Source organism: Ursus arctos, unplaced genomic scaffold (genome assembly GCF_023065955.2).
Source record: "Ursus arctos isolate Adak ecotype North America unplaced genomic scaffold, UrsArc2.0 scaffold_22, whole genome shotgun sequence".
Lineage (NCBI taxonomy): Eukaryota > Metazoa > Chordata > Mammalia > Carnivora > Ursidae > Ursus > Ursus arctos.
In genome coordinates, this window is record NW_026622897.1 from 49,883,597 (window position 1) to 49,898,669 (window position 15,073).

At 49.9% G+C, this 15,073-nt stretch overlaps 1 protein-coding gene across 1 annotated transcript in view; it reads left to right on the forward strand.

Annotated features, from left to right (window-relative positions):
- The window catches only part of TENM4 (teneurin transmembrane protein 4), a 593,869-nt gene that overhangs the window by 440,349 nt on the left and 138,447 nt on the right, over window positions 1–15,073 (forward strand). The window contains 3 exon segments of the mRNA XM_048217331.2: window positions 3,546–3,647; window positions 5,669–5,863; window positions 12,026–12,226. Of these exon segments, the coding sequence (XP_048073288.2) occupies window positions 3,546–3,647; window positions 5,669–5,863; window positions 12,026–12,226 (498 nt within the window).

Here is a 15,073-nt window from a genome sequence, read left to right on the forward strand (position 1 = left end):
GTAACACTTATCTGCAATTGATCCTGTGAAAATGCAGCTAGTAACTATGGTAATTTATTAAGAGACATATTTTATACTCCTGGGTTTGAGAAGCACTGAACCAGAGAATTTTAGATCTGGGGGGGGAATCTCTGAGATCATCTGGTTGAATTCTCTCAGTGAGAGCAACAATGTAGATTACATGATGCTTTAATAGGGGTGAGGGAGACAAAGTCCTGGGAGTAACTTAGCCTGTTTAAGAAGTCAAGAAGGCTTCTCAGAGGAGGTGACATTTGAGCTGGATTTGAAAGGACTAGGTGTTGCCATGCAGGGAAGCAAGGGAGGAGCAAGCGTGAAGATGAGGAAACAGGTGCGGGGAGATCAAGTGACATGGCCAAGGTCCCACAGCCATGCAGTAGCAGAACGGGACCTGGCAGCCAGACTTCCTGCTTCTGCCCTGTACCCCTTCTGCAGTGCTGAAGGTGGAACCTACCCTCCCCGGTTGGACCATCAACCAGTAGCTTAAAGTGAACATAATCTTGCTTAAACTTTATTCCAAATTCTTTTTTTTTTTTTTCTAAGTAGGCTCCACTCCCAGCATGGAGCCCAACACAGGGCTCGAACTCATGACCCCGAGACCAAGACCTGAGCTGAGATCAAGAGCTGGATGCTTAACTGACTGAGCCACCCAGGGGCCCCTCAAAATTCTTATTTTTAAAAGCATATTCAGAAGGGAACTTCCAAAGTCATTGTCTAGAAAGACACTTCTAACTTAAAGGCAGTAGGAGCATGGATTCTTCCAGGCAAAGCCAAGGGAGAGCAGAAGTGCTCAGGGTCCTGGCTTGTGAGCCTCGCTCCGCCAAGGCCCAGACGGCTTTGTGCTGTAAGGAGAGCGCTTGCTCGATCGGGCCCTCTTGTTCTTAACTCTGTGTTCATGTAAAGTGCAGCTCTTGTTAGCAAGAGGGACAACATCAAGTGAGTGGACTTTCCCACCCATTCACAAAAGGAACCACATATTTGAACACTTTTTTTTTTTTAAAGATTATTTATTTATTTATTTGACAGAGAGAGAGACAACCAGCGAGAGAGGGAACACAAGCAGGGGGAGTGGGAGAGGAAGAAGCAGGCTTCCCAGGGGAGCAGGGAGCCCGATGCGGGGCTCAATCCCAGGACCCAGGGATCAGGCCCTGGGCCGAAGGCAGACGCTTAACGACTGAGCCACCCAGGCACCCCCACGTAATTTGAACTCCTGAATCCTTTTTAAGTAGTTTCCAAGTTAATAATGGCAGACAGTTGGGAAAAGACTTCCAGGAAATGCACCACGCTATGAATTCCTCACCCTCCCTCTGTCTTTTCCCTAATCGATCCGTACCCAAACCATTCCTCAGGCCCACCTTCTCCAAGAAGCTTTCCCTCTGCTGGTTTTGTCCCACATCAGCTGCCATTGCCCTTTTGCTTTTAAGGCTCAATGCCCTTCCTTGTCTGGACACCTTTTCTGCACAGTTGCCCTCTTAATTAATTATAGACTCAAAATTTTAGAACAGGAAGCAGTCCTAGGGCTCATCTCTGCTATCGCCTTCATTTCATATAGGAAGGAGGTGAGGCCCAGAGAGGGGCAGGAAGTTAGTTTAGGCCCCCCAGCCTGATACTAGAAGATGGGCCCCAGAACCAGGTGTCTTTACCTCCAGGCACAGCTTCCATGCCGCTGCCTGGGTGACAGCTGTCATCTTGTTCTCCCAATTAGCCTGCAGATTTCCTGTGGGCAAAGACCCATGTCTTCGATGCTAACATCTCATTTAGCAGAGGCCTTAGTCTTAGCTGCGTGACTTGTAGCCGTGTGCTAAGACAACAGGCTGAACCCTTAACTCTGTCCCCCCAGCCTGACCCTGCCGACTCACTCTGAGACCTTGGCTGAGTCACCACCCTTTCTCCGCGTCTCAGTTTTCTTCACTATTAAATGAGAGCATTAGGCTATGGTCTCTTGGATCCCTTTAAACCCCGAAAGCCCTAGAATTTGCTACCTCACAGCAGGATCCTTTGCTGTCTTCAGGACCAGACTTACTGTACATAGACCTGTCACCTTGTTCCTTCTCCAGGCTTCTGCTGTGGAGTGAGTTCCCTCGAGGCTCAGAGGGCACCGTATCATTGAAGAAGATGAGGCCCAGAGTCCTGGATTCAAATCCTGCCTCCAGGTCTCAGTGTCTTCATGGTTCTAAGCAGGCCACTTCATCTTTCTCTGAGCCTCCTCTTTTTTCTTTTTTTAAATAGAAGTAACAATACACGCTTGCAGATTTGGTGACAGTGAAATGAGGTAACCTTTGTGGAAACATGTGGCACAAAGGAGGCTTCAGTAGAGAGGGGCTTCTTTCCTTTATACCACATCCAGCACTATTGAGAAGCAATCTGTTCCAAATAAACAGATTTTCTAGGTACCAGGTTTACTACCTGAAGCTACAAAACAGTGACCTTGTTTTTTTCTTTTTTTTTCTTGCTCAAATCTTTCTTACATGAACTCCGTATTTCCTTGTCAGGTCACACAGAAATAGCAACAGTAGTAGGAAGAGTCTGAGAAAATCCCATCCCCAGGGGCGCCTGGGTGGCACAGCGGTTAAGCGGCTGCCTTTGGCTCAGGGCGTGATCCTGGCGTTATGGGATCGAGCCCCACATCAGGCTCCTCTGCTATGAGCCTGCTTCTTCCTCTCGCGCTCCCCCTGCTTGTGTTCCCTCTCTCACTGGATGTCTCTATCTCTGTCGAATAAAATAAATAAAATCTTAAAAAAAAAAAAAGAAAGAAAAGAAAATCCCATCCCTGCAGAAGGCGGGCATGACCACATATGCCACAATGCTGGGGATGCGGGTACAGCAAAGGGAATACCAAAGAAAACTCCTGCGCCTTTTGAGAGAGCTTGGATTTTTTTTTGTCTCAATAAATGGGGTGCCATCGGAGGGTTTTAAGCAGGAGAATGACAGGATCAGATTTGTTTCCGAGAGTTGGCTCAGACTGCTGAGTGGTGATGGAATCGGGGTGGGGAGCGAGAGAGGAAGCGGGAGACTGGCCTCCAGGCTGTCGTGTTAGCCTGGTGGGCCACAGCGGGCACCTGACCAGCAGGGGAAAAACCTGAGATGGGAGAGGACCAGTCTGCAAATGCCCAGTAGCTTTATGGAAAAAGAACAAGTGACTGGAATATCAGCCCATTATGAGAAAAATGTAAAGCAGGGGAAGTGTGAAGACGACCATGAGACTCACCCAATCACCCGGCCTCCACAGAGCAGCGCTGCTAACAGTGAACACTGTCTTCCCCGGTGCTGTTAGCTGCGGAATTTCTAATGCATTTGTAGATGCAAATTTGATATATAAAAACTTGGTTCAGGCAGATGTTTTCCAGAACACATCTCTTAGTGTCAACTGAGATGCACTAAGAGTAAAAATAACGTATAATTTTTAACTGCCGGTTCCTTTCAGTGACTGGGCCAGAAGAGCTCGAATGTATGGGCCCTGGCTTTCCTGGGTCTTCTGTTGGGTAAAGAAGGCCTCTTTTCAACTCTCCTTCTCTCTTCCCCGCCAGAGTCGGTGGATAACTGTCCCAGCAACTGCTATGGCAACGGGGACTGCATCTCTGGGACCTGCCACTGCTTCCTCGGCTTCCTGGGCCCCGACTGTGGCAGAGGTGAGGCCTGTGTGTCTGCGTGCGATCCCTACTCCCCCGGCCCTGTGGGTGGTTCATGTCCCACTTCCCAGAGCAAGCGCAGGACCCCAGGCTTCCTCCTGCCTCCCACAAGAAGGGCCCCCCAGGGCCGTTCTTCGGAAGCCCTGAGAGAGGGGTCCGCAGTGGAGTCATGGCCGCGTCAGCCCCATTGTTCACAGGGGCACGACCAGGGAGGTCGGGAGGACCCGCTGTTACAGGGGCAGCCACCGTGAACCTTGTGTCTGTGGTGGGGGCAGGGGAAGTGGCAGTGGCGGTCCTTTTAAAAAGTTGATTTCCTTTTTGAGGAGTGTTCAGCCTTAGCCAAATGCCTTTGGTGGTTTTTTTATCGGGAGGGGTTGTTTCATTTTGTTTTTTGATTCTTGAAATATAATGGACATGTGCCAAGGGGCTTTGCCGGTCACTTCACAAGTGTGGTCTCTCTGGCCTTGTGGCTGGGCCTGAGTTACTGCTCCATTGTTGCTGGGATCTTCGCTGAGACCACCGAGGGGAGGGATTGCAGGGGGTCCGCTTTGCTCCACGCAGGACCCTAATGTTGCCTCATGTCTGGGTACAGACAGTGCTAATGTTAACCTCTACTGAGATGGCTAAAAGGCTACCCATGAGGTACCCTGTGCATTGGCCTTCATTTCTGTCCTCGGAAGAGTTAACAGGGCGAAGGCCAAAGGAGCTCTGTAGTCCGGAGGCTTTGGAACTCCTCTTGGGAAACTGAAATGCCTCCTTTCCTTGGTCTTCCCCCCTCTTCACGCCTTCAGCAGGTGTTTGCTTAGTGCCCTTTAGGGCTTGTTCCCGTGCTAGGTACTGGGTTAGAGCACTGAGCGAGGCCTAGCCCAGGAGCTCTCAGTCTGGTCAGGGGGACAGACAAGTAAGTAGATAATGACAGAGCAAGTGAAACACGCTGCAGCAAGGTTAAATTCGGGAAGCGGCTGTCACCTTGGACACGATGAGGACCAGGAAAGGCTCTCTGGATGGGGTGACACTGGAATCCAGACGTGACCCTTGAATAGTCGTTCATCAGTGGGAGGCAGAGATGGTTTTTCAGCGCCCAGCAAATACCGTGACATGATACGTGACATGATACCGTTTGGGGCTTCTTCTCTTTCTTCCTAATGTGGAAGAGACTCGGTTTGAGACAGCAGAGCTGCAGTCCTGAGAACCACAGTGACTACCTGCTGAGTGCCGTTAAAGGGAAAGCAGCCAGGTGGGGGCCAGGGGAAGGTGGTGCAGCGAGAGGAGATGGGTCATTCCCTCTGACGAGAATTACTGTCTCATCCCATCCACACTTAAACGTGGGAGTCACGTATAGAACAGCCTTATCGTATCTCGGTAAGGCTGGTAGGTTCGGAGAGCACAGTGCAGTATGGTTTATTTTTATATAGTGTCCTTCATCCGGATGGCACAAAACGCTTCGTGCTGAGAGGCAGAATGGGAAGATAATACTTTAAAGAGCCACGTCGGGCTCAGCTCTTCTCTTATGGGGGCAGTAGTGTGTGGGGCTCGGGTGGAGCCCGAAAGGCAGGACAGGCTGAGCTTCGCTGGCTTAGAGAGACAGTAGTGGTGCCGCAGATAGGGGTGAAAGGAGCAAACTGGAATGCCGTCAGGAGAGCGCTGGAGGAGGGACTGGGGCAGGCAGGAGGCCCAGTGCTGTCTTTTCCAGTAAGACCAAGGAACAGGTGGAAGCTTCCTGCGTCGGGGTCCTGGCTACCACGTGCTGCACCCGTAGTACGAGGGGGATGGGGGGGAGCAGCGTTCAGTGGGCACTAGCTCCCCCAGGCCCTGCACAGCACACCCTAGCCTACGATTCCAGATGCGTTTAAACTGGAATGAAATAAAGCAAGAGACGCAGACAGATGGCTACGCATGGGGATTGTGGCAAAGCCCTTGAGGCTCTTGGTCCGGCCTGCAGGCCGAAGGGAGAAGGGACAGAGGCAGGTGGGCCTCGCTGGGCGTTGATTCACACCAGACCTCCCGTGCTGTCTCCGCAGCCTCCTGCCCCGTGCTCTGCAGCGGGAACGGCCAGTACATGAAGGGCCGGTGCCTGTGCCACAGCGGATGGAAGGGTGCCGAGTGCGATGTGCCCACCAGCCAGTGCATCGACGTGGCCTGCAGCAACCACGGCACCTGCATCGTGGGCACCTGCATCTGCAACCCCGGCTACAAGGGCGAGAGCTGCGAGGAAGGTAGGAGCGCGGCAGCACCTACAGCACCCGGCCCTGGGACGGGCCGGCGCGGCGCCGGGAGCGCCTCCAGGGGGGCAGGGCGCCGCTCCACCCCGAGCCACGCACCCACCAGCAGCGAAAATTAGCTTAGCGGAAGAGGACAGGCAAATCAGAGTCCTAGCTGGTGAAGGGAAGAGAGGCGTCCTATGTGGAGCACTTACTGTATGCAGGCTGTGTCCTGGAGGCCTGAGATCATTGAACCTCAACCCCGATGGGGCGAGGTAATTATTTCCGTTCTAGTTAGGGGAACCAGACTCAGATACTCACCTGACCTGCCAGGGTCACACGGCTGGAGGTGGCAGAGCTGGGGTTGAGCCCAGTGTTTCCAGCCCCACAGCCCAGGTTCTTTCTCCTCCCCTTCAGCTCATATCCTCTCCACGTCTCACATATGAGTGTTACAGACCTTCAGACTCTGCCTTCTGTTAGCACAGGCGTGTGCGCGTGTAGCCCATAGGAGCTCGTGTCTCTCCTTCATGAAGTCAGCTATGTGTGGTGGGGGCTAGAAAGTGAGCTTCTGCTTTTACCGTGCACCGTTCTTCCCTAGACCGTCTCCTCTGGTGAGATAATGAGCATTTCCGTGGCCTGAGGAAGGGCAGTGGCAGGCCCGGGGTCACGGAGCTAGCCAGCAGCAGGGCTGGGACCCCGCCAGGTCTGCTTACTTCAGAGCCCTCTTTCTTCTTGCCTGCACGGGGCTTGTAGATGAGAAGGGTCTTATTCACAAGCAATATAGAGTGGCTCTTAAGGGTGCGTGCTCTGGGATCAGATGGAGGTTTGAGTCCTGGTTGTGTCACTAACTAGCCTCGCTTCCCTCATCAATAAAATGGGAATCCCTTCCTCAGAGGGCCATCATAAGGATTGAATTAAATGACCCATGTAAAGCACTTAGCTCAGTGTCTGACACATAATAAATGCCCCATAAATGTTAGGTCTTATATTATTAGTATTATTCTGGGGACAGTTGAAGCATATTTCCTGTTTCACCCCAACCACTTTATCCAAGGTCTTTGGAAACGGGTGGAAGTCGCTGCTGAAACTGGTGGACGATGCTAATAGGCTTCCCTCCCGCTGCCCACCATCTAGGGCGCTGGCGTCTTCGCGACCGATGGAAGAGGCTCCAGGAGAGCTAGCTTCTAACCCATTTAACACATAGGCCTCTCTCAAGGTATCATTTCTCTTAAAAAAGAAAGAAAGGGGGGGGAGGAGAGCCAATATAATGGGGCCACTCTAAAAGAGTGGGGAACAGGAAGGGATTAGTGTCTGAAACGCAGCGCCTCTCTGAGACAGGCTGCCTGTAAACCCCAAGCGTGCCTGGAGGTCCTGATTCAGACCTATTAACTTTGATGGGGTTACTGTGGGCTGTCTGAGAGCGGAGGGGCGCCAGCGTCTGGGACAAAGGAACTTGGCTTTCTCATCCCGACCATGGTGACCTTCATCCGCTTTCCCTTGTCACTTTAGTCACTTGAGGCGAAGGCCCTGAGAAGAAAAGAAAAACAAAGAGGAGATTCCTCTTGAAGCAGTGGGGCCATCCCACCCCGAAGCCTACCGTGTCATGTTGGGCCGGGGAGGGCACGATGTCCCTTTCCCAGCTCAGCGGGCACTGGACAGTGCCCCGGCGCGCAGGCTTACTTACAAGAGAAAAAAAAAAAAAGTTGTTTAGCTCTTTGATTTATGTTATCTATTTGAAAAGAAATGTTTTGACTCCTTTCTTTTCTGAGGAGGGCCATCTGGTCCTGATTCCTTTTATTATTTCTGTTTCTCTGGTGAAGCATCATTGCACAGTCCTTGTGTTTATAATGGAGGCTTCTTGGGGCCTTCCCCACCACCCCGCCCCACTCCTCTCTCTCTCTCCTCCCTCAGCTCTGTTCTGACGGGCTTCACAGTGTTTATAAAACATCAGCTAACAAGCTTATTTTTTTCCTCTCTCCCTCTTCTTCTGAAGTTTATTGCCCCATATTTTTTAAAGCCTGAACCGTGCCAACAGGACTTGGAGGGAGGTGGGGGAGGGGCAGAAGAGAACACCTTAGGCCTTTTGCAGTGCAAAGTGACACTGTGTTTTGGTCCTGAAGAGCATCTAACAGCTTGTGTGATCACTGAAGCAGGGAACATTTGGGGGGAAGAGTTGTGTTTGCAGCTTGGCCGTGCAGGCCTCCTCATTTCGTTAACAGGCTAAGCTTCTGCCAGAAATTTTGGCTTGGATGGCAAGCTCTGCAGAGGGAAAAACAGGTAACTGGTTGGCCCTCTTCTAAGCAGAAACCAAGTTAGACTGTATTCTACACAGAGTTCGGCGCACTTCCCTGCCAACTTCTCCCCTACTCCTTCAACATAGAACTCCCCCCCGCCCAGGCCGGCTGGGTCTCCCAATGTGACCCACAGCTCCCAGGGAAACAAATGTCATTTCTGAAACCCTCTTGCTATGATAGAAGGAAGACAACTTTCATCCCGTCACCCCAGAGGCCCCAGAAAGTGAGGGCAGATCCCAAGCCCACAGAGGACATCTCTAGCAGAGTGTCATGGTGGCGTAGATAATGGCCGTAGGTATCAGGTCAGCAAGGACAGCGTCATCCCTGCAGGAATCTCGCTCGGCGAGTTCAGCCAAGCTGTGTTTTCGTTAGGTGCAGTCCTCCTCGAGTCTTCTCTTGCGCTCCACACCCACATTGCCAAGCAGCCCTTCAGAAGTGGTGACTCAGAGCCTGGAGGTAGTCCTGTCAGCAGCGTCGTCTCGTCTTCGTTCCTTGCCTGGACCGTCTTCTGAGAGTGTGGGGTTCACTTTGCTGGTCCTGGGTCCCCATGAGACTTGTTGTGTCTGAGGAGCAGGACTGTGACGCCAAGGGCCTGTTGCTAAACTTGGCCCCCTCTCGGCTTGCTCGCTAACAGCGCAGATTTATAGATTCAACCTCGAGGGCGCCTCAGAGACAGCGTCGACCCGAAGCCTGGGCCCAGGCACCCCCAGAACGGGAAATACCTTTATGGGCCTCGGGACAGGAATTGCTGAGTCATTTCCTGTCAAGTTGGAAAGCTGTCTGGATCTGGGGAGTTATCATAGTAGCCTAATGGGCCAGAATAATCCTTCTGAGGTTCTGAGATGTGAGGCTGGTCATGAAAATATATCACTGTTATTATTTTTATGATTTTTAATTACCAAGAACTCCAGTGGGTCATGCTTTAACCATTGTGAAGTGGTGTCCAGAGACTGCGAGAGAAGATTCTTTGCCTTTGTTTGGCTTTATTAATTCTCTACTTTGTTCTGTTTCTTTTCTTGTTTTGTTTTGTTTTGCCTTTATTGCTATTTTTTAACCATTTACATCTGTATACATGTATGTGTGTATTTTTGAACCAGTAAGATTACAGAAGAAATAACAAGAGATGTGTACCAGGGAAGAATGATTCAAATTTAAATTCCTCCACTTAGCACTGTGTGATCTTGGGCAAGTTATTTAACCTCTCTGTGCTTTAATTTGCTCCGCTGTGAAATGGGGATAGTAATGGTATCTACCTCAAAGAATTGTTGCTAGGGTTAAATGAGACTGTGTATGTAAAGGCTCGAATAGCAAAATATGGCCCAGAAGAGAGACTACATCAATACTAATTGTTATTATTGTGGTCGTTGCTATTGTCGTTCCCGTGATTCTGTTTTTAGCAAATGATTGCTCCTGGCTTCGACCTCCTGATTTCTCATTTAGGTCATTAAGTTGAACTCCTTTTCCAGATCTAAAAAGTAAAAGCGCCGTCTTGATAAGCTGGCCCTCAGACAGGCCCTCTGTTCCCCGAATGTGGCCATTTGTACAGTCTCTGTCCATTTGTGTCTCCGACTTTAACATACCTGGGCCAGGTTTCCCCATCTTTTCTGCAAAAGTCAAATATGTGGAGTTATAAAATTTAATTAGTCAATGAAGTAAAATCATGTCTGAATTATAAAGAAATAAAGTAAAAGCACCTCTGACCAGCTTGCCTAAGTCATGCCGCTGAATGTCCTGATAGGATGGAAAAGTAACTTCTTAGCAACAGTTTAGCTCACACACTCCTTTCCAATCCTCAGTGTCCTCATTAGCAACTGAGAGGTAGATAATTTTGACACGGGACGTTCAGAGGAGGTATGTGACTTGACAGTGGTCCTAGAACCACTGCCTTTTGTCCCGTGACCCTTGAACCTAGGACCTCAGAGATCAGTTGCCAAGTTCCTTCCTGTGGATCATAGGGCTTCCTCAGGAGGGCTTCCTGGAGGAAGCTGACCACACTCACTGCAGCACCGTCCACCCTTTTTCCAACTGCTACGTGTTGCATCCCTACCAGGACACCACTCTCTCCTACAGTTACAAGAGGAACAGGAATCCTCTGCCTTCCTAAAATGAAAGACAGACCTCACAACTTTTTGGTAGAGTTGGACCGGCCTTTGCCAACTCTGTCTTCTCTCTGCTGTCTTTTGCACTTGCCATGTGAGCGGGAGCCATGTGATAAGTTGGCCCTCCACTCTCTCCTTCTGCTTTTCCTATGCAGGGCTTTATGGAAGGTTAGAGGTCTCTGTTCATTTTTGCAGCCCCATAGCTAAAGCTTTGATTTAGGAAAATCAGCCCCAGTAACAAATATTGACTTCAGAATCAGACAGACCTTCAGATTCCTCTCTGGCAGGGTTAACTGTATGATCTGGCATAACTTCTTTGCCTCTGAGCCTTAATTTCCTCATCAGTACTTCACTGGGTTACGGAAGAAACTGAATCTGATCATATATGTAAAGCACTTCCTCTAGTGCACAAAACAGGCAACCCACAGAGTTATTCTCTTTTCTCTATTTCTGGGTAGGTCTCTTGAGACCACCTTGACCTTGGGCACTAGGAGCCCTGAAGGGCTTGCTTGGCTGTGAGCTACGGCTGTATAGTTCACCCAGTGCGTGAGGAGAAGCTGTGCAAAGCCTGTGAATATAATGTTGGGGGGTTTGGGGGGTTTTATTTTATTAGGTTCAATTAGCCAACATAGAGTACGTCGTTAGTTTTTGATATAGTGTTCAGCGATTCATTAGTTGCGTGTAACACCCAGTGCTCATCACATCACGTGCCCCCCTTAATGCCCATCCCCCGGCTACTCCATCCCCCCGCCCTCTCCCTTCTGCAGCCCTCAGTTTGTTTCCCCGGAGTCTCTCATGGCAATGCATGTCATTTTGAATAGTCATTGAAATGTTTGCCCTCTGGAAGGTGAGGTTTGAAAGTTTGCGTCAATCACAAGAACTTTGGGAAGATGATAACATCTAATGGAATTTAAATGCAAAATAAATTCTCTTTTAAATTAAGGAATCTCGGGGCACCTGGGTGGCACAGTCATTAAGTGTCTGCCTTCGGCTCAGGGCGTGGTCCCAGTGTTATGGGATCGAGCCCCACATCGGGCTCCTCCGCTGGAAGCCTGCTTCTTCCTCTCCCACTCCCCCTGCTTGTGTTCCCTCTCTGGCTGGCTGTCTCTCTGTCAAATAAATAAATAAAAATCTTTTAAAACTTAATTAATTAATTAATTAAGGAATCTCTTTTAGTCCCACCTTCATGGTAAGACTGTGTTATGAAGTAGTGAACACTACTAGTTTCTTTGGCAAAGATTTCTTGAGTATCTTCTATGCACTGAGCACCGTTCCAGGAGCTGGAGACACAGAAGGGAACAAAATGAAGTCTGGTCCGCTAAGTGGTGCAGTTATTACAGACATAGCAGGCTCTGGGTACCATGCTAACACTTGATATATTTCCTTTTATTTTTTTAAGTAGGCTCCACACCCAACATGGAGCTTGAACTCATAACCCTGAGATCCGTAGTCACACGCCTTACCAATTGAGCCCGCCAGGTGCCCCTTGATATGTATTTCTTACTCTGCCTTACTAACCAAGAAGTAGGAATTTGTATCCACGTTTTACAGGCGAGGGAACTGAACCTCCCGTAGGTAAACAGCCACCTATCGAGCCAGGAACCCAGGTCTCCCGTTGGTTAAAGTTCTCCCTCTTTACCACATCCAGTGGTCTCTCCGCGGGAAGTCTGTGTCCTCTTACCAGGGTGAAGCCCCCTACACTACCAAGTGGAGTGGTTCACTTAAAGTAGCCTTACCTCTGCTGGTCAGACGCTCACCTGTGTTCTCTCTGCTCCGTGTCACAGTGGACTGCATGGACCCCACGTGTTCAGGCCGGGGTGTGTGCGTGAGGGGCGAGTGCCACTGCTCCGTGGGATGGGGAGGCACCAACTGTGAGACGCCCAGGGCCACGTGCTTGGACCAGTGTTCGGGCCATGGAACCTTCCTCCCAGACACCGGCCTTTGCAGCTGTGACCCAAACTGGACAGGCCACGACTGTTCTATCGGTAAGTGTGGGGAGAAGGGCACTGCATGGCTGGAGGGAGGAGCTTGCCACCATAACGTGTTCGCCATTCAGTCCCCATCAGTGATCAGACCCTGTTCCCGGTCATGTAGCGGTGGAGTGGGGGGGTTACACCAGATCTCTGAGTGCTTTCCTTCTCCCCCTGAACTCCATCCTTCAGTACCTGTCCTTTTAGACCAGCAGAAGATTCAGAAATGAGTCTTCACACCATTCCTTCCATAGTGGTGCCTCGAGAGTGAAAACATTGCCCTGTAACCATGTGAATTAGAATACTGGATTGAAATCTCCTCCCCCATGTTACGGTGGTCATCCCTAGAGGCAAGGCCACAGGGAACAGTGTGCCTAGGTGAGACCTGCAGGGATGGGGCTTTAAAGGACTCAGGTCCAGGGGCGCCTGGGTGGCTCAGTCAGTTAAGCGTCTGACTGTTGATTTCAGCTCAGGTCATGATCTCAGCGTTGTGAGATTGAGCCCCAGGTTGGGCTATGCTCTCAGCGGGGAACTGGCTTGGGCTTCTTGGGATTCTCTTTCTCCCTCTGCCCCTTCCCTCCTCCCCCCACCTCTCTAAAAAAAAAGCGGGGGACTCAGGTCCCAGCTGTCAAACCCTCTGGTTTTACCCATTCATCAGAATGAAGTCTGAACTCAGTGTATTATTTACGGTTCTCTGTGACCTTATCCCCACCTGCCGTTCTGGCCAGATTCTCTACTAGCCAGTAAGTTCCATGAGGGTAGCAAACATGTCTGTTCACCCTACATGCCCAGGACTCAGCACAGGCCTGGCCCACGGCAGCTACCTGGTACATACTGATGAATGGGTAATGAACACATGAAAGAGCACATGCTGGAATGCGTTCTTCACTGTGCTGTTCAGTTCATATGCAGAGGGCTTATGCGTATAACATTCTAGGATCATTACATTGGCAGCCTTCTGTTCCTGAGCACTTTATGATTTGTCCAGATGACAGCAGGTGTGAATCACCTAGCACAGTACTGGGATATGGTAGGTGTGTTCACTTCTCAGATCTCGTTTCCACAGTGTCCCCTGTTTAAATCCACATGAAAACCCTGTGAGAATGGTATCCTCACCCCTGTTATACTGATTTACATAATACTTTAATCAGTGAATACTTTCGAATGCCTACTATGTACTAAACACTCTTCTCATCAGAGTTACAAAGAGATAAAGAAGGTCCCTATCTTTGTTGAGCTTCCACCGAGGGAGACAGCAAACAAACAGATGAAGAGAAATAATGAGTAAAAAAGCTTAGGCGCAGAAAATTTTTAAGTAATCCCACCCGAGAACACACAGCTATAAAGTGGCAGCATTTCCAGCTATGTTTTTTTGTTTGTTTTTATTTTGTTTTTTTACTTAAATCACTTTCTTTACCACGCACACTATTTAAACAAAGTGCAGCTCAAATTAGCCCATTTTGTTGCATGGTAACAGTCCTTTTAGAGATCAGGAAAGACGGCTGAGGCCTTTGGCAAAAATGAGATCCATGCAGCATTTGTGCCTTGGGAATCCTCTGAGTTACCTCACCCCGTTGAATGGAGAACTGATGTTCAATGGACTTTCATCCTTGTTTGCAAAGCTCAGGTTAAGACATGATTGCAAACACAGATGTGCAGCGTCTTAGAAATAATTCTTTTTATATAGCTCCATTTACAGCAATATAATAAATGGTCCTCTCGAAGCTACACTGGCTTGTATTGTTTGTTATGTGGCCACAAAGCTCGTTTATGATAGGTATATAGCTGTCTGTGCATTGTTAATCCCCGATGAAACCGTACAGCCTTTCACGGAGACAGGTATGACTTCGGGTGAGATCATTAGGTATTCTTTAGGTGGTCCTGTAAAAGGAGACGGCAGACCCATTGGAAGGGACTTGGAATAGAACCGTGAGGGCTCGTCTTCCTTAACTCTGTGCACACCGCTCCCCATAACTGGTGTCAAACGTGCGTGTGGCCTCCAGTGCAAAGGCAGAGGAGCTCCGAGTGATGAGAAGCGTCCCTGAGCCCAACAAACCTTGGTTCAAACGCTGGCCCTGCTACGTACTAGTTATAGCTGTGGGCAAGTTCCTTCCCCTCCCTGAGCTGTAAAACGGAGGCGGTGACAGTCCCTGCCTTCCGGGGTTATTATTTGGAAAATCATCGTGTGGTGAATTATTTAAGGTGATATTAAAGAAGCACTTAGCATGCTACTCGGCTCGAGATATGGGCTCAGTAAATGTTAGCTGCTGTGACGATTATGATTAAAACAGCCACTGATGAGAGCCCTTGATATTAATGGAGACATTTGATAGAGGCCAGATGAAATATGCCCTTTCAGAAATGTGGATTATAGTTTTTAAATCCCAACGTACAGCTGACTCAAACAGTGTCATGACTGCCACCCGGCCAGGAATTTCAAAGATGGCTTCAAAATTACCGTCTCCCACGGCAATAGTAATAGCAATTTGTGTTTGTCGAGTGCTTCCCAGCCTACAGAGATATTTCGCACACGCACATGCACCCCCACAACGACAGCCCCTTGGGCAGGGTGACCAGGTAGGACATTGTCCGCATTCTCACCCGGAGGCTCAGGGAGTTGCCAGGCTTGCCTCAGGCACACTGGGGCCTGAGGAGGCCGGCAGCCCATGTTCAGCCTGGGGCCCCAGGCCTCAACTGCGGCCCAGCACTCCGTGTCGCCTCTCCACAGGCCACTGTTTCTGCTCAGCTGTCCCTTCCCCTCCAGAAGCCAGTCTGAAGGGAGGGAAGGCACTTGGAAGGTGGTGCTATCTCACCACCAGCCCCGTATGGGCGGAGCCTGCCTGGGCTCAGTCCCGCCTCTGC